Below are 25,599 nucleotides of genomic sequence, written 5' to 3'. Positions count from 1 at the left end.
GGTGAGGCTCTTCTCACATGTGCTCTGTGCACTGTTAGGCTTCCTAAGCATTTTGTGGACCTGTGAGTTAAGTACACACAGAGGTACTGGACAGATGCGAAAACTGGGATGTATGGGTGTGGGAAAGCAGGGTCCATTGTGTCTAATGATGGCACTGACAATGGCATTCTTGGTGGCTTCACACAATCTAGTCCTCCCTCCTTCCTCCAACTCAGACCAGTGCCCATGCTAGCTAGTAATGACATACCCACCCCACTCCCATCTACAGGGAGGCTCTGACTGACACACAGTGACCTGCCCCTCTATCTATGGTGGGGCTGTCCAGAAAGACAAAGAGAAACACACGGGATGTCTGAGAACCCCAGAGGAAGACCTGTGAGAGAAGCCCACCAGTGAACCCTCTCACAAAGTCGGGAAACATCCAGGTCCCACATGGCATCACGAAAGCTGGCCCAATACCTGAGCAGGGGCTCAGGCTTTGGGCTAAGTTTGTGAGGCAAGCCATGCCCTGTATGGAGGCTGTGTGTCAGAGGACAGCTGTACCACCACAAGGAACAGTTAGGGTGATATGGATGTCAGGAAAAGGGAGGGCAGGATAGTGAGGAGTCAGGGGAGACGTGGAGCTCAGAATGGCTGCCTGCACCATCATAGGCAGCACCACTGTGATGCCAGCCCTGAGAAAGGAGCCGTGACAGGCAATGGAACGTGTCTTTAAAGCTGTAGCGATGACCTTTCAAACAGTAGCAAAACACACGCTCATCACACTGTGGAAGTCCTCGCCCAGACAACTGTGCAGTGATTTCAATGAGAGCCAGGCTCAGATCTGTGTCATTCTGGCCTCAGCTGGCTTGGCCCTTCTACAGGGAAATGAGTTTCCATTACACAGTTATCTGTACCTGTGGAGAGCCAGCCTCATGTCCATGCCATGCTGGCTTCAGCTGGCTTGGCTCTTCCACAGGGAAGTGGGAATCAGGCAATGTATTCCATTTTCTGCATCCCTGGAGAGCCATTCTTTCTGTCTTCAACTGGCTTAACCTTCTTGTGAAGATAAGCCTGGAGCTGGTTCCCAGCCTCGGGCTCTGGTGCCAGGTGCCTCCAGCTGTTGTGTGCCCTGCCACAGAGATGGAAGCCAGAGGCTGTGGCTCCTGGGACTGGCTTCCTGCCCTGATCATTTTTCAGACCCACAAATGTTTAGTGTGTGTGTCAGAACTCCATTCCTTTCTGTGGCTCAGTGAAGCCCTCCCCCGACCCCTGCCCATGTATGCTCATCTACTCTTCAGTTGGCAAGCATGGGCTTCACCATGAGATTATCGGGAAACATGTTACTGTGGACCTTCACATAGAGGTTTTCATGTTCGCCTGCTCTTCAGCTGACAGACATCTGCATGGATTCCACCATGCTACTGTGGACCTTCACATACACATTTTCATGTGGACTTGAATTCTCTGTCTGTGCTCCTTAGGTACAGACTTGCCCGGTTACAGAAAAGGCTGACATTTGGAAAGCTGGAAGGTTGCTTGGCACAGTGGCTGTACCATCTCACAGTCCCACATGTAAAATCTGAGGCTCTCCATTTCTCCAGGGTCTTGAGAGCACTTGTGGTTGCTCACCACGTTAACTAACATGAACCTGTAAATGTTTACAAAACCAAACCAAAAACAATCTCACCATAGTAACCCAGTAGATTCATACATTAATTCCATCTTTGGTGTTTAAATATGAGTGATTCCTGGGAGCCTTTGACCCTGATGACCCCAAGGCCACACCCCTCCTTTCAGCTCTAGGCATGAACAATGGCACACAGCCTGTGTGTACGTGCCTGGAGCCACTTTCCCACCTGTGATAAGCCCACCCTGCTCTGAAATGTAGAGATAAAGGTCCCTTTGAGTGAGGCAGACCCACAGAATGTCCCTAGGGGCTCTTTCCCCATTTCCCCTTGATCCATAGAGCAATGTAGACAATGATGCCCCCAGTGGTCATTTCCAGAACTACAGTCAATGTTCCTACACCAAGAATCAAAACCCTCTGTTGGGTGTGGTTGCCTTCCAGGGAGTAGATGCCCAGGAAGCAAATGAACCAGCCTATAAGCTCCAGAAGTGAGGAAAGACAGTCAAAGTCTTCCTTTCTGGCACAAGGTCACCCAGCTTACCCAGGAAGCCTCTTCACATGACCCTGGCATGAGGACCCTGCTGAAGGACCTTCTCTAGAACCCTCTAAGGGAGCACAGTTCTAGGACCCCAGATATTGCCTCAGAGTCTGTAGTGTTGTAGGACATCCATTTCTTTTGTTTGGAACAGCCCAGGTGGTAAGGATTGCTTCTGCAGCCCGGGACTCCCTGCTGGGCAGATCCACCAGGCAGGTCAGCCCTGCTTCAGGCTGGACAGTCACTCTGGCTCATGCCCCCGACAGTAGCGTCCAGCAGCACAGGACTCAAAGGGAAATCCACAGAGACCTTACTGTGATTTTTTTTTATCTGAGAGAGTTATGGGAAAAGACAGACATTCTCTTGATGATTTCCTTCTGTATACTTCTCTACAGCTTATATACCCCAACAAAGTTTTCTAGGCAATATATGAATTACCATGTGGTTCCATTCTATTTTTCGAGTGAATGATTATAATGAATACAGGTAAAAACATGTTTGTTATCTTCCCTACATGACTAAAACCAAGTCATTCCGATAACCCGCATAAGTTTACATCTAAGTAACTTGTTACAGATTAACAGAACATGAGCCTCAGGAGGCAGAGGCAGGCGGATCTCTGTGAGTTCCAAAACTACACATAGAAACCCTGTCTCAACACCCCCCCCAAAAAAGAACATGAGCAAGCAGAGGATATATTTTCTCAGCCATTTCTTTTGCTGACAGGCTGCATATTTATCACTTATCTTGCAATCATAAGAAATATTAAAGCAATCATAAATCTAAACTTTTATACATGAAAAACAATCAGTCAGCTCTACTTAAATCTTTAGGATGAATACCCACCCATCAATAGTGTTTTATATCAGGAGATCAAGGGCAGAAATGGGTATAAGGAATTAATCATCACCTTCCGTCATCAAGCAACCCTAGCAAGAAAAGTATGTCAGCTAGTAACAATTGGGCTGCTTTGTATTTTTTCCCTGACCTTAATGAGTTCATCACTCAACAATGTTGCTTTCTATTGAAGGGACCAGCTTCCCTTTTGGCAGCCATAACGGCCTGCCGAACACGTGCTTCTATGACCTTGTCCTAGACACTAGGAAGTCAGATGGCTGCCTCCTGACAAGGAACCAATCAGAAGTTAGCTGGTGGCGCTATGCTTTATGACCCTGGGTGTGCTTTACGGACAAGCGCACAGCAATGACACACAAAGTATAGCAACCACCCTGGGAGGGCCTATGGGCCATAACAACCAGTTGACCAATCAACACAGGGCAAGCCCTCCAAGCCTGGAGGCACACCAATCGTGAGCCTGTGCGTACCCCTAGACACTCCCCTTATGCTGTCCTATAAGATCTCTTGGGAGGCCCTAGGAACCATCTTTTGTGAGCCATCTGCCATGGCAGATGATGAAAGACCCGAGCTAACATGGGGTTAGCTCGTTAAATTACAATAAAGCCTCATGCAGTTTGCATCAAGCTCTCGAATCCACCTGGTGATTGGGGTGACCGCAGTCGTGGCCTGGGACCTCAGATACCTGAGTTTTCCGGGGGTCTAACACTATAACTTTGTCATACCCAGACTCTGAATACCCACCCCCAAACTACCAAGAGACCAGATTTCGATGCAAAAGCAAAGAGTCTTTTTAATTTACGAGTTAACTCAGGTCGTCTGTCCATCCAATGCAGCAGGTGTAGTAGGAGTGACCCTGAGCAGCAGTGGGGCAGGGCATATATTGGGGTAGAGCAAGGGAAGTGTCTAGGGGGTCCATTAATTGCATAGCAACAGTCTCAGGATTGGTGCATCTCCAGGATGGGGGAACCTGTCCTGAGTTCATTGATCAGCTGCAGTTGAGGAAGGTTGCTATGTCTAGAAGCCATCCCAGGGCAGTTGCTATGCCTGCATTCCACCAACTTGTGGGGGACCAAAGTATTTCTGCTATGGAATATTTTGAGATCCAGCCTTTGGCCTCACTAAACATGGAGCACCAGAAAGCTCCAGCCCACTATTGTATTGTTAATGCCAGTAGGGCTACTATTGTTTACTATGGCCTCAGGGTAATATGCCTCCTAATTTGCATATCTATGCACCTAAGCATCTGAATAGGCCCTCACCTAGGCGGAGGTGCTAGAGGTGTGTGAGTAACTTGTGAGGATGGAAGGTTAGGAGTGAGGGGCGAGCGGCCAGAGCAGAGAGGGAACAAAGAGAGAAATGGTTCCCTTGTGGTATTGGCAGGATGGTTAAGAAACACCAGAAAGATGGCTAATAAAGAAATGACTCTAGTTCTACAACATGGAACTGAGAGCTCTCTGAAGATGACAAGATGCCTGTGTTTGATCTTTATCGACGTTGGGCTGCTGGGAGCTTCCAGGTCCACACACCCCCACTCAGGCCGAACCTCATGGCTGTCGTGGGTTAAAGCGGAGACAAGCTGGGTCACGACACCAACTAACTCCTGATTGGTTCCATGCCACATGGAGGGTATCTGGCAGTTGCTTCCTAGTCATTAGGGCAAAGTCAGAGACTCAGCACATGCTGCTGAGTCAGGGGCTTACGTCTTGCTGGGTCTTTTCTACAGCCTGTCGTGGCTGCCAAAGCAGGGGGTTGGGGGAGGGTCTGGGCCCTTCAACTTTAGATTGTCTTCTTGGGTTTTTCACCTCAAAGCTATTTAACAAAAACATCTAGTCTAACCTAAAGTTATTTTCAAAGCTTTGTTTCAGCTATGATGCACTCCAAAACCTGTGGACACATCTCCCAACATTAAGGTTAAAAGAATTTAAACTAGCTGGGCTACTGAGACTCAGTTGTTTTTCCTGGTCACTAACCTAAGCCACGGTCTATGTGGTGCCTCAATAGAAACTCATGTGTTCTAGCTGTATGACACTAGCTACAAGAGCAAGAGGGTTTATTAGTAGCGCTGGTACCCCGGGGCTTAGCTTTTGGTAGGCTAAGCCCCGAGCCCCGGAAGGGGAGTCCTTTTATAGGGGAAAAAGGCACCATAATAGTCAGGCGAAATGGCCTTTATCTTTTGCCGGTCCAGATGGCTGACCTTGGGACGAAGACTCCCCACTGGGGGGGCGTGGGGGCAGGGGAAGTGGAGGCCGGCGGGGGCAGGGACAGCGGGATGAAGGGGAAGCAGGGCGGCTCCGCCCTTGGCCTTGGAGGTGGCTCCCTGCTCGCAGCTCGCAGCTCCCGGACAAGCATCGCCCGCGCTGCACTCTCCAGCCCCTGGCCGCATCCTAGCCCTGCCCTGCTCAGTCCCCGACGTGCTGCCCTCGGTCAACTGCTCTTCCCAGCCCATCCCGGCTGCTCCAGAGAGAACACCCAGCATCGGCATAGGCGGGGGGGAGACAGAGAGGCAGCGGGCCTTTCAACACTTTCTTGTTTTATTTTTAATCATCAAAACTCTACTTAAACTAACATTATTATTGTCAGTTAGACAGCACAGCTTAGGAAGAAATCATCTTCATAATAATCCACAGGTAAAAATGCCCAGTAGAACAGAATGTTTCCACGAAATAGACCACATTACAGGCTGTGGGGGTCTCCACCCACCCATTCACACCATACCTAATACCAGAGAAAGACGTCAGGGGCAAACATGTGAAGGCACAGCAGAAGGAAAAGACACTCTGGAGTCTGTGGGCTCAGGGCCTATCTGAGATTCACCCATCAGGGCTTCGCTTCCTGCTGGGCTGACACCCTGAAGTCAACTGCCCTCAGCTGCTCCTCTGACATGGCACTGGCATGTGGCACCATCAAGCTTCCTGCTATGGTTCTCTCCCTTGAGACTCATCAACTCATCTCTGGCTCTGTGCAACTGTCAGCTTCCCCCTTAGCAAAGAAGAGAAATATTTCCTAACAGATGGCATCGAAGTCACTGGATCACCAGAGACTTGGGTCTGCTTGGTACCTGGGCCCATACAGGGACCTTCTGGGACTAAAGGAAGACTGATCAAACCTGTGGTTCTGCCACTGTGGCTTTGGGCCATTCCCTACATTAGACACCAAGATGGTCCCTGTTACCCACTACCCCAATCTAGACCTCCACAACCCAACAGAGTGTTGATTGTAATTGAAAAACAGAACCTTCCAGACATCCAGTCTTTATGGGAAGGGAAAGGGTACTGGACAGCCCCTCCTCCATTGCAAACTAACATGGCAGGCTCTGCTCTGAGCTAGAGATGGGGCAAGCAGGAGTATATGTGCATTTGTATGCATACATATATGTGTATGAATGAATATGTATGCATGTGAATATGTATATTATATATATGCATATATTATACATACATGTTATTATTACACACATGTGCCTGTGGCGGTGTCCAGGCGCACTTATGTAAATTCTGCATATACGAAAATGTCTGGAGTGTGTATGCAGGTATGGAATCCACCGTGAGTGTGCCCTGTGCACATGATGGGTGTGTGCACTACGTATGCTAGAGCATGTGCTGGCATGAGGCTCTGCATTCTCTGCCTATACGTCATATGTGCTAATGGGAATGTTTGTCAGGGTGCAATGCATACATCAACATGGGTGTGCCCTGCCTTATACGCATATGTATGTGCAAATTTGTCAGTGGTTGTCTGTGCCCACTTTTATAGCTGTTTCTGCAGAATAAAGCCACTGAGACCTGCTCCTGCCCTGTGACTTAACTATGAGAAGAAATGCAGAAACCCAGCCCTGGGAGAAGCAGCCAGGGCTTTCAGGAAACAGACTAGTCTGCCTAGCTTCCCACTCAGAAATGCAGACATGCCAGGTGGTGGGGGTGGGAACCAGGGGGACACATTGATCTAAGAAGAAGAAAGAGATTCTGGAGGCTCTGGCCCTGTGGGCTGAGCTCAAAGTGAAGCTTGTCTCGCGGAGCAGAGTCATTATGCCTCCTCCATCAGAACACATTGTCCAGTCCGGTGAGTGAGACTCTCTCTGTCATCCCAAGTTCCTTCACCTTCTGACAGGAAGGGCTTTCATCATCCCACACACACTCAGAATGGCCAAGTGGGAAGATTCTGTCCAAGAGTGTTCCCCTCCCAGAGATTGACCCCCAGGAAAACCAGGTGGGCTCATGTGTGTAGATTCATCAGCTGGGATGCCCAGACAGATGCCTAAACAGCGTATGTCTCAAAGTTCTGGAGGTGATAGTCCAAGAGGCCTCCCATTTGATGGGATTCTGAAGAACCTATTCTCTCTGGTGGCAGGTGTCATCTCACTGTGTCCATCATGGGGCAGGACACTGGTTCACACCAGAAGAACCACCTTCCCAACCCCATGCAACACAGATCTCCCAAAGAGTACCTCTCCCCACACCACCCCCTGCAACACAGATCTCCCAAAGAGTACCTCTCCCCACACCACCCCCTGCAAGCCAGAGCTTAACATGGACACTGAGGGGACACCTATGAGGCACTTGTGCTCTCCCATTTGTCGAGTTACATACAATCAAGCATAGGTTCACCTATATGTGTCACTGGAATGTAATAATTGCTGCTGTCTGTCACTGCAAGCTCAATGAGCAGAGACAGGGATGGATTCTTTAATTGTGCTTTACTTGGAGATCAGGGGAGCCAGCAGAGACCACCTTGTCTGAGCTATCTCTCACTGGTATATTTTATAGGAAACCAGGACAGGGGCAATACTTATTCCAAAATCTTGTCCCTCTGGCTAGCTGGTCAGCCTTGTTTCTGAACTTTTATGATACTGTTGCTTTTCCCCTTACTGTGCTTTCTCTTGAAGTCTGGAGAGGGCATACACATCAAGTCCACTGAGCCAGAATGCTCATTTCATTCATTACCTCTCCGTCTCTCCCAGTAAAAAACCCACAGTTTGAGGATTCGATTCCTGTCTCTGAAGTAAGAGGCAGCGTGGGGTCTGGTATTTTGATTGTATATGCCCATCCATGGACTCACCCATGGCCTGACTATGGATGGCTCTCTCTCCTGCCACATACAGTGCAGGGAGAACCCCAGCTCTGCCACCACCTCTGTGATATGAGTCAGGGAAAAGGCATCTAAAATGTTACTGAGGCCACAGTGGCTGTGAACTCTTCCTAGGGCCCTGGGGTAGTTCTTACCTTATCAGGGCATATAAGGTCCAGATCAGGCTGTGGCAAACAGCAAGAGGAGCTGCAAGGCTGGCCCAGTGTGACTTTAGGCCAACTCTGCCCCCATCCAACTGGCTGCTTCAAGGGAGGCTACCTTTAAGGGCAGAGGGATAGATTCTGTGAGTGTGCCCTGTAGGCACTACTGGCTGACTGGTGTTCTGCCCTCTGGGACCTTCCAACATGCCTCCCATGCTTCTCCCCCTTCTCTCCCTTCTCTCCACTTCTCCTCCTCCCTCTTCCCTTGTCTTCTTCTCTTCTCCACCTCTCCCATACCTGGTAGGGCCCAGCAGTAGAAAGATCATCTGTGGAAGACAAGGAGTCTGAGGTCCCTAGAACAGGGTGGTCTTGCCCACCCTGATGGAACAGCAATCTAAAGACTGTGAAGGCCAGATGCAGGGCATGCCCATCCTTCGCTTTGCAGTGGCCACCATCTGTCAAACATTAAGGACCAAAGGTGTCAGAGGAAGAGACAGAAACCCCAAGCTCAGTTCCCTGTGACATTGCTGGACCTTAAGGCTTAGAGTTGTGCTCAGGATCCCACCATACTTAAGTTCTGGGTCCTTCTCAGGAAGGTGTAGGTCCAAGCCTGATGTCTAAAACCACATGTGAGTTTTAGATCCCACCCAGGAAGTTGTGGAGTCACACCTGACATTGACTGCCTTCTTCTGAGTCTGGGTTCCTGGGTTCCCATTTCCATTCATAAGCCAAAAGCCATGTACAATTGACCTAGACCCAAAAGGCTGGTGAACGGAACACACACAGGCAACAAATTGAAAAGCACAGAGGGCAAATGTCTTATAAGCCTCGTTGACACTGAGAACAGCATGAATAGAATCTTGTGACAATCGACATGGTTGGTCACATCAAAAATGACACAGACCACCCATTATTGATATTCTTGGCAAAAAAATGTTTAAGAAACCCCAATCAATTAGCAGAGCAAGCCTTGGGACCATCAGAGACAGTTGGATTCTGTCCCAGTCCTCATGTCTGGATGACAGGGTAGTCAGTGAGAACCATCATGTTAAGCAATGGAGTCAAACTAACCCTAAATGCAGCTCTGCTCTGTAAAACCTCAAAGGAAGATTTGAAAGGATCAAGTTGGCTCTGTGTGACTTAACTGTGTGTAAAAGCTACTCACAAAGTCCAACCCATTAACACCCAGCAACCAGCACTAAAAAGGAAGGCTAGCCATCAGCATGGGGTCTCAGAACATCACAGCTAAATGAAAGAGGTCTAACTTTTCCAAGCAGCATACCCTGGAAGGCCTGGCATGTCCCATTCCAACAAAGTGAAGCCAGTTTTTAATAGCAAAAGCAGACTATGGTCTTTGGGTGTAGGCATTGAGACCTAGAGGCATATCTGAGAACTTCCTGGATGGTGCAACTGGTTCTTGCTGAAATTTTGCTCATCCTATGTGCCAGTATTAGAAGGCCAAAGAGGTGACTCAGTAAATAAAGATGCTTTCAGCTAAGCCTGATGATCTGAGTCCAAACCCTAGGACCCACATCCTGAAAGGAGGGAACTGAGTTGGTGTGCCAACATTTTGCTCACGTGGTGGCATGGTAGGTTTGACGTGAAAACCAACAGCACAAGACTTCTCAGCACCGGTGGCACCTGTGGTAGAGTCACTCAGGTGCTGGAAGTCTGCTGGTGGTGAGGCCACAGGAGAAGAAGATACTCATGCCTGGGACTGGAGTAGAGATACCCACATGGAGGAGAAAGCAAGTGATGCTGGTTACATGGCCATTGGAAAGCTAACCCAGCGAGCCGGTGAGCCAGCCCAGGAGGTCTCCAAATGAAGAGCTCCTGCTGCTCATGCTCCTTGTAGCAGAACACAGCTGAGTGATCAGAGATTAAAGAGGAGTGCTGCAGTCACTGTGGAAGTCAGCATGGAAATGCCTAAAAACAGAAACCAGAGCTACCATATAACCACTCTTGGGAACATTCTGGAAGGCCTCCAAGTCAGCATACCACAGCGATACATGCACACGTCTGTTTATTGCTGCACCGTTCACAGTAGCCAAGATACAGGCCTAGCCTAGATGCCCATTATGAGATGAACAGACAAGGAAAATATGGTGCGTATGCTCAAATGTGGTACACACACAGTGGAATTTTATTCAGCCATAAACAAGAGTGAAATGGTGATATTTACAGAAAAATACATGGAACTAGAGATCATTATATTAAGCTGAATAAACCAAATCAGAAAGAGATACAGCATCTTGACCCTCATTAGCAGAGTCCAGTTTGGGTTGTTTTTTTTTTTTTTATGATGTGTATTATCTATTATTGTAGGTTCCTGTGTGTGCACATGTATATGCAATTGCCCTTGTGGCCAGAAGATGGCATCAGATCCCCTGGAGCCAAGGTGACAGGCAGTTGTGAGCCACTTGACATGACTTCTGGGAGCTGAACTTAGTTGCAGTGGAAGAGCAGGAGGCGCTCTTAGCCAGCTATCTTCCCCAGCCCCAGAGTCTAGATTTAAATGTGTACGTGTCATGAAAGTAGAAAGTAGACCATAAAAATGTAAGAAGAGATCTCAAGGCTGAAGGGGGAAGAGTGTAATGGAATATACACAACCTGAAAGCAGAGTAGGGACCACACAGAGGGAGGTGGGGGAAGGAGGAGGAATGAGAACAAAGTATAATAATATGTACAGAACTTGGCGTGGTGGCGCACATCTTTAATCCCAGGACTCAGGAGGCAAAAGCAGGCAGATCTTTGTGAGTTCAAGACCAGCCTTGTCTATATGGTGAGTTTTGCTTTTGTTTTTGTTTTCCGACACCACGTTTCTCTTTGTAGCCCTGGCTGTCCTGAAACTCACTCTGTAGACTAGGCTGGCCTCAATATACAGAGCTCTGCCTGTCTCTGCCTCCTGAGTGCCGAGATTAAAGTCATGCACCACCACACCCAACTATATAGTGAGTTCTAAGTCAGCTAGGACTACGTAGTGGGACCTCTCTCAAAACAAAGAAAAACAAAAAAGTACATAGGAGCTGGTGCACACCTTTAATCCCAGCACTCAAGAAGCAGAGGAAGGCAGATCTCAGGCCAACCTGGTCTACAAAGGAATTCCAGAACAGCCAGAGCGGCTGTTACACAGAAAAACCCTGTCCTGAAAAATAAAACAAAAAGTACATATGAAAATAAAATCTTTTAAAATATTTTTATTTTTAATTATATGTATATGCAGGCAGGTTTCGCATGTATGTACAGTGCCCACAAAGACCAGAAGAGGCTGTTGGATCCCCTGAAGCTGGAGTTACAGGCATTTGTGGGCCACTCTATATGGATGCTGAGAACTAAATTTGAGTTCTCTGCACTATGCACTGCTAACCACTGAGCCATCGCGATAGCCCAAAAACTAAAGAAACCCATTTTAAAAGAAAGGAAGAAAATGGTGCTCAGCCTCCCCAGGGTGAAGTGATGATGAGTGCCAGACCAGGCCTCCAATGGAGCCCAGGACACTGCCGGGGCAGGTGGACCAAAGAGAAAGCCATGAGCACAGCCGGTGGGAGTTTGCTGGGATTGGAGGATGCAAAGGCAGCAATCACAGCTCGGGCTCTGTGTAGTCAGCCAGTCACTGACCTGCAGCCACCAAACACCTCTGAACAAGCCACTGAGTGTCACAGCCACCACCTGGAACAGCATTCCCAGGGTCTGGAAGACTTTCAAGTCAAAGGGATGAGCAGAGGGTGACTGGCTGTTAGGGCAGGATCATGTGTGCACAGGAATCTGTGGGCAGGAACAAAGGTGCTGAGACACCTGGCTGCCACCTCTGTCGTGAATCCATATGAGGGTCCTTGCCCTGGACTCTAAAAAGGGCAGAGTTGTGCAGCCTCCATTCTGAGTATCGGCTGGAGTCTGTGTGCTCTAGGAGCCGTCTGTCTGCATGGGACGCTGCACACCCCATGCTGACAGGAAACCCACAGGTACGGAGGGATGAGGACATTTGGGCATCTTCACAGTTGACTTTGCAAACTACATGGACACACACACACACACACACACACACACAAACACACACACACACGTCTCCAACATAGACCAGCTGTCTAATGGGGACAGGAGAATAAAAGCCTGAGGCCATCTAGTACCGTCTTTCGGAAGGATGGTGGCCTGCTTGGTGAGCTGTAGAATATTACAGGTGTCCAGGAATTCTCGCAGACTCAGGAAGGTAGAGATGTTCTGTCTGTCTGAGTTGGAGACAGAATCACAGCAGCAGGGGCGCCCATATGACATTTGGAGGATTGCATCCTAACCTTTCACCCTCTCACTGTCATCCTGTGCCTGTGCTTCATTTCCAAAGCTAGGAGATAGGGTCACTCTGTAGCTGATGGATACCTGGGAGCCTCCTCTGTCCCTCCAACCCACCGCAGCCATGCCCTGGGCATGTCCAGGCCTGCTATGTTCTAAACACACCTGTCCTCTGCTCTTTCCCCAGACCCCTCCCTGTAGCCCAGGCTGGGTGCCCTTCCTCCTCACCACATCACTTCCACCCATCCTCCCCAGTACAATTCCCCTTGTTCCCACTGAATCCAGCCACCTAGCCCAAGCCCTAACCCTCCATTTCTCAGAGCTGGGAACTCATACCCTGCACCTCAGCCTCCTCACGGGGCAGCACCCCAACACTCACACATAAGGCTGTCCTATACTGCATCCCCTACATCTAGACCATTCCTGGTGAGGGTCCCCAATCGATTGTGCTGCTGTCACCTCCAACCCTACACACAGCAAGCTCCACTGCCACAGCCCCTCTCAGACCATCCTTCCTCCCGCCCCTCTGGCCAGCCTTAGCTTCCAGCCTTGTCTCCCCTTCACCCTCCCTCACTTCTGTGTCTCTGATCCCTAAGCCCTCCACCACCGTGGCTCTGACACCCAAAGGTGACTCTGCACACCGTACTTACTGAAGAGCAGCAGGCTCTTGTAGTTGTTGCCTGCACGCCCCAAGCGGAGGTATACCAGGCCGTACGTGTAATCAGTGGACAGCACATGGAAACCCTTTACCCCCTTCACTGCAAGAGAAGCTCCAGTGGCCACTTCCTGGATATCCATGCCCACCCGCAGTACAGAACCTGGTGCCCAACACATGAGCCAGTCCAACGTGGTCTTTCCTCCCTGGTCTCACCTCCCCGACCAGGCCATTCAAAGGAGTTCAGCCAGCTCTGCTCGCCCATCCTGGGTGTCTGGCCACACACTCGGTTTCCCACCCTACTCACAGGTATTCCTGAACACAGCTTTCTTTCTATCCTTCGTCAATGTCACCTCCATGGACTGGCATCCCTGAGGCCTGGGGAACAGGTACAGTGAGCAGCAGCCAAAGGGCCACCTTCCACCATCAGCTTCTCCGGCTCCACTCACTTGCTTCCTCTAGAGCCTAGGGATGGGGACTCTGGGGCCCAGGTAGCCAGTTTGGGTGGGAATATTCTAATTTGGGCAAAGGCCTGCCCGGAGCTGAGAGGTCCACTCCCAACACCCCTTTCCTGATGCCAGATATTTCTCCCAAAATCACACCTTGGGTTTTAGGGGGGAAAGAGGTAGTGAAACCATCTGTCAGGTCTGTTTCCTCTCGGGACTCAGCTCTGCTTCCTGTCGGCTCCTTCTTCCCAGACATAAAGCTGTCCCTGACCAGTCTGCAAAGGTGTACCAGGACCCCTGCCACATCATATCCCCTCACCGGCTGAAGGCGATGACCACCTTGAGCTGGCCTGTTTTGTGCACCTTCACCACAGATGCCCCCAGCTTCCTCTTGTCTCTAGCCGGCAAGAATCCTTGGGTGTCTGTGGCAATGGCAATAATGTACCAGAAGCCTGAAAACTGCAGGGGGCGTCGGGAGAGAACAATGTTGCAGCTGCCATACCATGCTGCCTGTCCAAGCTCCCAGCCAAAGGACAGACCCAGCAAGTGACCCAGAGCACATCTGCATCCTCAGGTGGGCACTACCCTGTCCCAGGCTGAAGAGAAGCTGGTGCTTAGCCGGTCAGAGGCCCAGGAGGCCATGTCCACCCTAGCTACCTCAGAGGCTCCTTTTCTCTTCTCCTCCCTGTGACACGGATGCTCGGCCCCTCTCCCTTTCTGTTTGTGCCCGAGCCGCTAGCCACCAGCTCTTCCCTGCAGCATACTCCTGTCTCCTAATAACTCAGTGTTTGTGCATGCCACTCACATTGTCCACCTAGCCACTGTGCCCACAGCCACCCCACCTGGAATCGTCTAGTATTTGGCCCTCCACCCTGCTTGCAGCACTGGACCCAATGCAGAGAGGTATCTCCAAGGGGTCCCAGGGCCGGGGCAGTGGTGGGAGAGAACAGGTAACCAACACAACTGGGCTCAACAGATACTGTGTCCTGCCCTCCTGCTGGGGACATCATCCCAGATGGTCCCACCGCTGCAGTTGTAGTCCTAACTGGTCTACATACCCTGTAACCCTAGTACCTAATGAAGGTACCCAAGGGGCATGTGGCTTACCTTGCCCCAGTTGAGAGTATGGGCCTCCTTAGGGAAAAACTCCTGTGTCCAGGATGTCATAGCCAGGACTAGGGCTGTGGCCAGGGCCGTCTCCAGCTTCATGCTTAGCAGGGGAAGCTCTTGCCTTTTTGCCCTATTGTGGTGTCAGACCCACCCTGGAGCCTCAGGCTACTGGGGTGGGTGGAGTAAGAAGTGGGGAGGTGTAGCTTGAGGCTTCTGCCCCTCCTTCTGAGGGCTTCAACCTGGGCATTGTTGGTTACAGCAGACATTGCCTGACTGGGAGGCCCCTGAAAATGGTGCCGCCAAGTTCTCAGAGGCCATATGGGTGCTGGTCCTCACATCCCTCACTACTGAAGAGCTAGAACTACATAAATCTGCATACCATTGCAGCCTGGTATGTCTCACCTAGCACTGGATGCTTGAGGCTCTCATAGTCCTAGCCAAAGGTGAGACTAGGGTGTCTCTGGGACTAGCCTCGTGGGCAGGTGTGCAAACAGGAGGGAGGGAAACAGCAGCCTCTAGACATAAACTTTGGTGCTCCCTACCCACTATTTATAGTGTCTGAGGAGCTACTGATGACCGGGCCATGGAAGAGAGGTGGAGTGAGCCCAAGCTTTGATCCCCTCTCCCTCCATATTATTTTCCAATAGATTACATCATTTCACCATTTCCTGACCAGGTACCCCATTTGTAGTGAGGGCCTGCAGGCTCCATACACCACCATCACCCCTATGCCCACCCCAACCAGCAGCCAGAGCTATAGGCCCTGGTTGCATCTCCCTGCTGGAAAGCTCAAAGATACTGACCTCCCTGCTAGTTAGTGTGAATTCTGTGTCCTCCTGCTAGGTAGCCTGTGGATGCTAACCCCCACACACACACTAGACTGTTGGTAGGTGCTATCAATGTTCTCATACTGTATAGCACTCAGTGTTCCTTCCTGCTAGGTAGTACATAGGTGGTTGGCCCCCTGGCCATGGATTCTGGTGGTACAGTGGCTGCCTTAACAGTGTCCTGACCTACGAACAAAGCTCTTATCTAGCCTGGGCACCTCAGCTTTTGCCATTCCATCCCCAGTGTCTTTGGTCTCAAGAACTCTGACAATGCATATTGGTGTATTGTCCCGCGCGCTCTGTATTTCTCGCCAGCAAGAAATCATACACGGGACACTCAGATCCTTCTGCAGACAAGCTTTAATGCATCTTGAGAGTGAAAGAGCATAAGCTTCCCAGAGCGGAGACACTAAACCAAGAAAACCATCCCTTATAAAGGCTGACCAGCCGCCTGGGACGTGTTACCCTATGAATGGCTTCAGCTCCTCAGGCCAAAATGAGCCACAGGATAGGCAGAGATCAAAGGAATGGAGATTACCCAGCGCCTGTGAAGTAATTTACATCTTGGTGTCTTCAGGCACCATTATAATGCAGGAAACGGCCCCTTACATATCCCCCTTTTTTATTAATTAATGATAAGGCTTTATATTTTTACAAGCAAATAGGTCACCCATATGTTGAGGGATAGAGGTAGAGGTTGTACCTTCCCAAAATCAAACATTAAGACTGTGTACGGGAGTCACCATCAGGCTGTTAGCTTGACCCGAAGTACTCTCGACCTGTCCTCTGCCGTTTTTCTGGGAAAGGGAAGTCTCGGGGCAGGTAACCCTTATGCAGGTCAACGTACCTCCCAGAGAAGCCTGCATAATAGGCAACTCTGTGCGATGCCTTTGCTCAGCATCCCTCATTGGGCTGCCCAGACCAGACACTCTACCCTGTACAATGAGCCTAGGCTCCGGGTGTGCAAGAGCTGTCTGGCCGGCGGCCTATTGCTAAAGCATAGTTAGCCAAAATATAAGCGCTTGGGCGGTCTCTTGGTTTGAGCCCTGGAGCTTACATGCCAGTCAAAAGTAACAGCAATCCGCAAGCGGCTGCATCAAACAATTTCACCCCCACCCCTTTTCTCACAGACCAGCCAAAAATAACAGCAATCCGCAAACGGCTGCATCAAACAATCACCCCCACCCCTTAAGCAGTGACAATCTCTCCGCCAAGGGCAGGAGTTAATCTGGATAACAATAGCGGCTCTCAATTCCCGGGGGGAGGGTGGAGTTTCGACTTTTGAAGGTCTGAAGGGGCTCTTCAGGTTGAGTCTTTCTGGGATCCACAGGGGATTCTCTTTATCCTGTGAGAAAACACAATATCGCTCCCCTGGATCTTATGAGAATAGGATCCGGGCCTTTCCAAAGATCAGTTAAGATATCTTTCCATTTTACCATTTCCTTTTGGCCTTTTAGGTTTTGAGGTGAGACGCTTGGCCCGAGCGTCAATGTTTATGAGGCTTTAAAGCCCCAGGCATTCCAGGCCTTTAAGAAGTGTTGAATAGTAGGCATGGCCTTTTCCCCTATCAAAGACTGGGAAAGCCATCTGTAATTTTCTCCGCTCCTCTGATGGTAAAAAGGAGTCGGTACCAAATAGTGGGGGTGCTGATGGAAGCACACCCGCTGGCATTTTTGGCAGCCGATATCTATCGGGGTGGTATCGTGCTGCTTCTTTCTCTAGCTCTGCTTCCTTGCTAGAGTCTAAAATCTCAGAGTCTGAGCTGCTCAGCTCCAAGGCTTTCAGTTTCGTAGCAGGGCAGAGGCTAGGTTTTGAGTCCTCATCTCTCCTAAATTTACCGGGGTGTGACCGGCCATTCCCTATTCTCTCTCCCTCCTTCTCTGTCTCTCCCTCATCCAGCTGAGCTGTTCCTTCCAAAACTTTATCTCTTGAGCTTTTAGAGTCATTAGAGCTATCAAGATTTAAAGCTTTAAATTTATTTACAGAATCATCTAACAAATTATTCACTCCCTTGTCAATAGACATCCCAGGAGGTCCTTTTTTCTTATTTGTTGCTGTACACACTCCCTTGTCAGTAGACATCCCGGGAGGTCCTTTTTTTTTATACACTCCCTTGTCAGTAGACATCCCGGGAGGTCCTTTTTTCTTATATTTTATTGTTAGGCGCGCCCCATCTCTCACTACATTCGGTTTCTGATATGTAATTCTGGACTTCTTTAAGATTGCTACAACAGTGAGAAAAGTCAAAATAGCTCCTAGTAAAAGCATAGAAGCCTCTATATTAACCTCCCACAATAGCAACATTCCTAAGCCAAAGTCCAGAAAAAAAAAAAACATACCTCTCCGAATTTACCATCCTGCAGTTCTGAATCCGCCTTGTAGCCAAGGGGTCTCCGCGGTGCTGGAGATGTTCATATGTTCCCGGGTTTCGGCACCATATGTCCCGCGCATGCTCTGTATTTCTCGCCAGCAAGAAATCATACACGGGACACTCGGATCCTTCTGCAGAAAAGCTTTAATGCATCTTGAGAGTGAAAGAGCATAAGCTTCCCAGAGCGGAGACACTAAACCAAGAAAACCATCCCTTATAAAGGCTGACCAGCCGCCTGGGACGTGTTACCCTATGAATGGCTTCAGCTCCTCAGGCCAAAATGAGCCACGGGATAGGCAGAGATCAAAGGAATGGAGATTACCCAGCGCCTGTGAAGTAATTTACATCTTGGTGTCTTCAGGCACCATTATAATGCAGGAAACGGCCCCTTACAGTGTATCAGATTCTCCTGTCCCTGAGCTTGCTCTGTGGTTCCATGGTCTGATCTCTGGCAAGTCCTCTTCCATAACACAGGGACCATTCCACCCCAAAGAAGACACATTGTGGCAGCTTTAATTGTAAAATGACTTTATTTTCAACCCAAGCATGAGTCTAGGAGAACACCAGCACCACCAGCCACTGAGCAAAGACAGTGCCTGTCCACCTCCACCAGGACACCAGGACGTTGTGCTGCTATCTCCAGGGTGTGGCACTCACTGAAAACCAGGGCAAGAGTTGGGGTGGGGCTGGTGACAGCCATCATCCTCACCTTCAGTGACTTTCCCACCAGCAGAGACATGGGCTATACACAGGCTTTGGAGAGGGTTCACCCAAAGCCACAGGCCCTTCCTGCTCCCCAGGGAGCCAAGAGTGATGCCTGAAAAGGTGGCCTACCTGGAAGATCTTGTGTGCACATGTGACTGTAAGAAGAGCCAAGTCAGTTGTGAGAATAGGGCTGCAGCAGCTCCCAGGATCCTACCCACAAGCCTCTTCCACAGAGGCTGTCCCTACAAGCTTGACTATGACAGGCATAGGTGGTCCCTTGAAGCACCCACAAACCAGTAAGAGCAGAAGGAATACGAACCACCTCCACCACCCCAGTCACTGCATGTGTCAGAACTGCCTGTGCTCCCTGCAACCAGTACTAGAAACACTCACGGTCCTTCTGCAGCTGGGCCTGCTGATGGGACTTGAAGCCCAGACCCTGGCTCCATTTGGTGAACAGCTGCATGGCCTTATGGCTAGCCATCTCTGTCCGACCTGAGCAAGAAGGAGTAGGCTCTGAGAGACAATGAGAGTGTGGAGAGCCTGGCCGTGTCCCCTGACCCTTTCTTCACTCCAATCCTCAGCCAACCTTAGCCCCTGTATGTTCCCTACTAGGGGCTGAGGACAGAGCATCTGTGTCTGGGACACCAGGGACCCTGAGCAACCTGGCCTGTCCCCACTTACTGTACAGCTCCACTGTGTTGAAGGCCTCATCCCCAAACTCCAACTGTGTGAAGATGACAGCATAGTCCTTGAAGTTAGTGCCCAGTACCCGGTAGTCCAGTACACCGAGAGCTAGAAAGCAAATGCAAGATCCAGGGGCAGCAAGGGGAACAGGGCCACCATGCCAACCAGGTTTGAAACTGGGATTGGCTGTTAAGATGGGGTCAGATTCAGGACCAGACCCCATCCAATCTCAGTAGAGGTCTCAAGCTCTCCCCAGGTTCCTGACCCCCTACATGGTGCCAGCAAGAAGCAGTTCTCAGATGCTGGTGGACTTAGATGAGTGATTGTCCCAGCTCAGCCTGGGGGAACTGAAGAGCAAGTGGGTCACCCTCTCCCAGCCCCATCCTGTGGGGATAGAACGTTACTAACCAGGCACCAAGCCTTCTGAACCCACAAAGGAGACCAGGTATTGAGACTAGGATGCTCACGGGCATCTGGGCACACAGGGGTGGGGATATGTGGTCTAAGACCTCTGTTCAGGAGCCTCTCTCTCCTGAGGATTGACCCCAGTGTCCTGCCTGTTGGATCCTTTAGCTGCCCACAGAGCTGTGCCAGGGGCTCTGGAGCAGAGTGGTCTCCTTCCTGCCAGGCCTGGCCCTGCCAGCTGCAACCTGGGAACACACAAGGACTGTCCTTCATGGTGATCAGATGAGGAGGTCCCAGGGGCATCATACTCACAGGGGTTCTCAAACACCCATCGGGACTCTCGCTTCAGCAGCTCCACAGTGTTCTGACGACACCCATCTGGCCTAGGAATCAATGGGAGGGAGACCTCTGAGACTCACCTGTGACCCACCAGTGAGGGAGGCTTCAAAGGGAGTTCACCTCTTTCACAATGCCTGTAATACCTAGAAAAACCCATCCTGGGACCTGAGAAGCACTAGTCATTCCCTTCATTTCCCAAGGGATCCACACTGCTGGGTGCTGAGGGCTCAAGAGACATCAACCTGTGGTTCAAGCGAGAACACAGTATCCAGAAGTCCCCCGAGGTGTGAGCCTCTGGGTTGAGAAACGCAAGAGAAGTGTGGCAGGATCTGTTAGCCAAAACAAGTGCCACAAAGATGGCTGGGGACAAGACACCTACAGTGAGAGATGATGGAGAGGCTCCAAAAGAAAAACAGCATAAGCCGGTCCAGCAGACAAGGAGGCACACCTTAAGCCCACCACAAAGTCTGGGTAAATAAACAGATCACAGGAACAGAATAGAGAGTTAAAAACAAAGAAAAATTACCCCAACACATACCTACAACAAAGGTCACAAACTAGGTCATAATTCTGAAATGCGGGGCTGCACAGCTCCCTGAGTATAACTCACATTTTTATCCCAGGCTAAGTTCTAGAACTTCCAGAGACAGAAAAGGAGAGGATCCCCCTTCCTCCCTCCATGTCATGGCACCCAGCGCCCTCAGAAGCAAAGGCCGGTGTGCATACAGTGCAGAATTAAAAAGTACTTCATAGGGAAAAATTCCTCTTGGGCCTGGAGAAATGGCCTGGCAGTTAAGAGCACTTGCTGGTCTTGCAGAGAACCCAGTTTTGGTCCCCATTACTCACAGGGTAACTCACAACCACTCATAACTCCAAAACCAGAGATCTGCTACTCTTTCCTGACCCTTGTGAGCATTGGCTACACAAACATGCATGCAGGCAAAATATTCACATACATAAATTTTTTTTAAATATCTCTCCAAATCAGAAAAACAAACTGGAAGGTATCTGTAGCTAGTTTGTTTTTTTGTTGTTGTTGTTTTGTTTTGTCTTGTGTTTTTGTTTTGTTTTTTGAGACAGGGTTTCTCTGTGTAGCCCTAGCCATCCTGGAACTCACTCTGTGGACCAGGCTGGCCTCAGACACAAGAGATCCACCTGCCTCTGCCTCCTGATTGCTGGGATTAAAAGTGTGCACCACCACTGTCTGGTATAACTAGTTTTTAATCACAGACTAATTGCTAAAATTCCCCTTTCTCACAAACCAGTAAGAAACATTCTAGAAGAAAATATGCAGAATATTTAAAGAGAGCTTACTAGGAGGGAAACATAGCAGATACACACATTTGTGACTCTCGGTATCAGAGACACTAGTCCGATGTGGTGAAACACCTACACCTACAATCCCAGCCCTGAGAGGTAGAAGCAGGGGATCAGGAGTTCAAGGTCATCCTTGTCTACCGCATGGGCTTTATGAGAGGAGCAGAGGTCAGAGCCTATATGAGTAGCCAAATGGGGACAGCAGATGACAAAGAACTGCCAGTTAGACACACAGACATCTGCTAGCAGGTTACTTCTAGGATAAACCCTTTTTCTAAGGAGCCAACTTACCAAGGCTCACTGTCTACACATTTCTAGTGAAAAAGATGGAAGCCACCAAAGTGTCCATGGATAATGGGACACACAGACCATCCACATAGTGGGATGTCACCAAACCAAAGACAGAAAGGGTGAACTTAGAAGATATTGGCTAAGAGAAACCCAGTCACAACAGGATGGTCTCTATAGGGACATTTCTCTGGGCTCTCCCGTCATTGCGTGGGGAAACAGGAAGCACAGAGGGGGTGGGGATGGAGATCCAGTGTCGCTTAATGTGGAATGTCCTCACAGGCCATGTGTGGGAAGCTTCATGCCTCTGCCCATAGCAGAGGGAAGAGGTAGAGCCTGGTGGGAAGAAGTTTGGCCACTGAAGATGTGTCCTTCAAGGGATGGTGATATGACTCTCCTCCTCTTCCTCTTTCCTTTTCTTCTCTCCCCCTCTCCCTCCCTCCCTTCCCCTCCCTCCCTCCTTTTTTCCCCTCTCTTTCCTTCCTAGCACCATGAAGTGAGCTGCCTTCACCATGTATTCTCCACCATGATGTAATGAGCTACCATAGTCTCAAGGCAACAGGGTCAGTGGGTAACCAAGGACTGAAATCTTTGGACTCATGGGCCTAGGCAAACCTCATAAATTTGCCATGGCGATGGAAAGCTGTCACACGGAGACAAAATTTCAGTTTAGGAAGGTGGAGTTGTGTGATAGGTGGGAATGATTGCTATAACACAGGGTGACAAAGTACTTGGTAAAATGGCAAACACGATGCAAAGCCCTGGCTGGCAGAAAGTGGATGAGTGAGAGCAGAGACCAGTAGGGAAAAGAAGGAAGCACAACAGATGTAGGGAGCCTACCACTCTGGGAAGCTCATGGAAAAAAAGGAGACTAACCTGGGGAGCACAGGAGAGTGGGGAGCACAGAGAGACATCCATGACTCCAGGAGCAGGCCTGCAGAGTCCAGTCCTCTACCTGAACCAGGCAGACAAATCCCACAGCCCCTCTGGTGAAGGTGCTCCTGCTGAGGAAGCTAAAACAGAGTTACATAGCTCAGGAGCTGCCTACTCACCCATGCCGAGAGGACTGAACTCTCAACTTGTTATCTGGAGTGAGAGTCACCATGACACCTTCCACATTCTTCATGTCCTTCTCCACCATGAAGTTCTTCGCACGGGACGCCATTGCCAGGATGTACCAGGGCCCAAGGAGCTAGGAGAAGCATCGGCTGAGATACCTGGCTCTCCTCCCTCAAAGCGGTCAAAGAACTCCAACACCCTGATTGCAGTCTAACTCCCTCCTCCCATGCTTGTCCACATTGACTCTTGGGGAGTCAATGCCCACAGGCTGTGAGCCTCAAAGGTGGGTCCTGGCCCTAGGACTTGCTGCCCAAGAAGGCTGTTACCTGATTAGGATCCAGCCTTCCCAGCCACACTGCCTGGACCCAGGACATAGAGACCAAAGCAAGAAGAGCAGCAGTCAGGAGCACCACCTTCATTCTTCCAGAGGCTCAGGCACACCATGCAGTAGGCCAAGATGTGCCATCTCCCACCAGAAAACAGTTTATATAACTCTAAGTGCCTCAGTGTGGGTGGCCGCTAACTGCCAGGATGTCTTTCTGACCTCTCACAAAGCAAAATTATTCAGGGTGGGGGAGGGTGTTGTTAAACTGTAGTTTTGACCTGTGGCAGAGGCAAGAGAAGCCCAGGAGCCTGTTCTAATCTCCAGTACAGGTACCTACTCCCCAGAATGTTCAGAGTAAGGCTCCTAAAGCTGGCCACCCTGTCATCTCCCTCCCCCGGATCGGCATTCTCCCCAGTTGAGTCTGCTCTTCAGGGGCAGGCCAAGCAAGCCCACACTGAGGTCAAGTCCCAGTGCTGGCTGGTCAAGCACAAGTAATCTGTCCAGAAATCTCAGTTTCACACATCTTTTGTCTCAATCATTAAAAACACACAACGCCACTTGAAAGGCTTCCTTTTAAGCTTCCATTCCCACCCCCATTGGCCCACGCAACCTTCTGCTTTGCTGGTCTGTAGCCTCCCACTGGCCCCAACAGCCAGCCCTGCAGCCAAGCTGTCCTGTTCCCTCTGTCCTCCTATCTGGACCTATCCATTCTCCATCCATCTCCAGGTGGGCCACATCTACCTTTCTGTTCTCTGAGACCAAATCCTGATTGACTTCAGCCAGACCCTAAGGTCCTCTCAAACTCTGTCTGTAGCCTGGTCCCCAAGGCTCCCCTGATTGATAGCTGTCTGTAGCCTGGTCCCCAAGGCTCCCCTGATTGATAGCTGTCTGAAGCCTGAGCTATTCTTTACAAAGTCATTGGAGCTGCTATCAGGAGCAAAAGCTCTGGGTGGGGTTTATCTGGCCTGCCGTACTCTCGGGATTGGGGGAGGTGGCAGGCGAATCCTCCTGCCTCCAGTCAAGACCGTAGTCACACACTCCCTGAGATTGGCTCATCTATGCCCCACTCATCATCAAAGATGTACTGAGAACTTCTGCAGAACAAGGCTGCAGTGCGCAGGACCCACCACAGAGCAGACTGAAGCTCACATTTCGCCCCCATATACCCATGCCCATCATCATCCAAGTCAGCTTGAGAATCCACGGGTGTAATGTGTCCACAGCTTGAGTCTCCACAGCAAATAGATCTAATAAAGTCTCCCTGGCCCCTGCTGTGGAGAGGCAAAGACCCACAAACCAGACCCCGTGTAAATGTCAGCTAAGTCTTCTTCCATCCAAGTCAGTGACCCAGAGTCAGACCTTGAACCTGGATTAGGATGGTTCCTGGCTGCTGACCTCCCAGACACCTGATAGAAGAAAGTAAAATTTCTCTTAGGAAGACAATTGCTCCAAAACTCCCATCCTAATCTTCAGACCAATGCAGTCAATCATTTTTAAACCTATTTTCCCACCAAAACACATAGGCTTAAGACAGCAGAATAAACCTGGCGTTGGTGGTGCACGCCTTTAATCCCAGCACTCAGGAGGCAGAGGCAGCTGGATCTCTGTGAGTTCGAGGCCAGTCTGGTCTACAGAGCGAGTTCCAGGACAGCCTCCAACACAATACAGAGAAACCCTATCTCGAAAAACCAAAACCAAAACCAAAAAACAAACAAACAAAAACCATAAGACAGGAGAATAAGAAGCAGCAGGGGAAAATAGACAGGAAGAACAGAGCCATGACTATGCCTGGATTAAGGCATAGTCCTTGATCAGTCTGCAAGGCAGACTGAAAAGAGCTCTGGGGACAGTGCTCACAGGCAAAGCCACCTTTGGAAGTTCTCAGAGGCAAACAGAAATCATAAAAAGTGGTGTAGTGAAGGAACGTCCATGAGAATCAGGTTAAGGTGGGTTACTGTGCCTGAATTTCTTCACCACTTAGAAAAGCTATCAAAGCCTGGGAGACCAGCTCCCAGGTCTGCACCCAGGGTGCTAGAAAGAATGCCTTCAGAGCAGCAGGACTTAGAGAAAATTCTTCTCTATATGAGAGCCAGACTTCTTTTTTTTAAGATTTATTTACTTATTATGTACATGTGTTCCACCTCCATATATGCCTGCTCACCAGAAGAGGGCACCAGATCTCATTTAGATGGTTGTGAGCCACCATGTGATTGCAGAGAATTGAACTCAGGACCTCTGGAAGTGCAGCCAGTGCTCTTAACCTCTGAGCCATCTCTTTAGTCCCATGGGCTGGACTTTTCTATCTGAGGTAAATAAGGAAACACATGCTTTCAGATGGTCACCTCTTTTGCTTCATCTTGAATAATCTCTCTTCACAATCTCTACAGTTACATCTCTTTGCACACAGTCACACGTCTCTCTTCCACACAGCCACAGGGCTCTACACACAGTTCCATCTATTTTCACACAGTCACATTCTCCATACATTTTCCACACATTCTCCACACAGCCACGTACTTCACACTTCTCTACACTGCCACAGCTCTCTCCA

The 25,599-nt window shown here is 49.8% G+C and overlaps 2 protein-coding genes across 2 annotated transcripts; both read right to left on the bottom strand.

Annotated features, from left to right (window-relative positions):
* Positions 1-11,963: 11,963 nt before the first annotated feature.
* Lcn10 (lipocalin 10) lies at positions 11,964-14,824 on the bottom strand. Its single transcript, XM_027422751.1, has 6 exons — positions 14,723-14,824; positions 13,935-14,074; positions 13,477-13,547; positions 13,165-13,272; positions 12,355-12,453; positions 11,964-11,992 (listed from the first exon to the last, which is right to left on the bottom strand). The coding sequence occupies exons 1-6, from the start codon at positions 14,822-14,824 to the stop codon at positions 11,964-11,966; spliced, it is 549 nt and encodes a 182-aa protein (XP_027278552.1).
* A 3,634-nt stretch (positions 14,825-18,458) lies between these two features.
* Lcn6 (lipocalin 6) lies at positions 18,459-23,142 on the bottom strand. Its single transcript, XM_035447081.1, has 7 exons — positions 23,050-23,142; positions 22,717-22,856; positions 20,033-20,103; positions 19,313-19,423; positions 19,022-19,123; positions 18,758-18,783; positions 18,459-18,665 (listed from the first exon to the last, which is right to left on the bottom strand). The coding sequence occupies exons 1-7, from the start codon at positions 23,140-23,142 to the stop codon at positions 18,459-18,461; spliced, it is 750 nt and encodes a 249-aa protein (XP_035302972.1).
* Positions 23,143-25,599: the final 2,457 nt, after the last annotated feature.

The sequence above is a fragment of the Cricetulus griseus genome, chromosome 6 (genome assembly GCF_003668045.3).
Source record: "Cricetulus griseus strain 17A/GY chromosome 6, alternate assembly CriGri-PICRH-1.0, whole genome shotgun sequence".
NCBI lineage: Eukaryota > Metazoa > Chordata > Mammalia > Rodentia > Cricetidae > Cricetulus > Cricetulus griseus.
This window is presented reverse-complemented; position numbering and strand designations above follow the sequence as displayed.

Excerpts from the sequence above, each read along its gene's own strand:
- Lcn10 (XM_027422751.1), bottom strand. The coding sequence starts at position 14,824 with ATGAAGCTGGAGACGGCCCTGGCCACAGCCCTAGTCCTGGCTATGACA. Across the intron at positions 13,273-13,476 it reads AGCTGTGTTCAGGAATACCT|TGAAGGGGGTAAAGGGTTTC; the intron begins GTGAGTAGGGTG and ends CTTCTCTTGCAG. Across the intron at positions 11,993-12,354 it reads CACCATCCTTCCGAAAGACG|ATTCCTGTGCACACATGATC; the intron begins GTACTAGATGGC and ends TCCTGCCCACAG.
- Lcn6 (XM_035447081.1), bottom strand. The coding sequence starts at position 23,142 with ATGAAGGTGGTGCTCCTGACTGCTGCTCTTCTTGCTTTGGTCTCTATG. Across the intron at positions 18,784-19,021 it reads GGCCCAGCTGCAGAAGGACC|TCACATGTGCACACAAGATC; the intron begins GTGAGTGTTTCT and ends CTCTTCTTACAG. Across the intron at positions 18,666-18,757 it reads GTGCACACAAGATCTTCCAG|CCCATGTCTCTGCTGGTGGG; the intron begins GTAGGCCACCTT and ends GCCTGTGTATAG.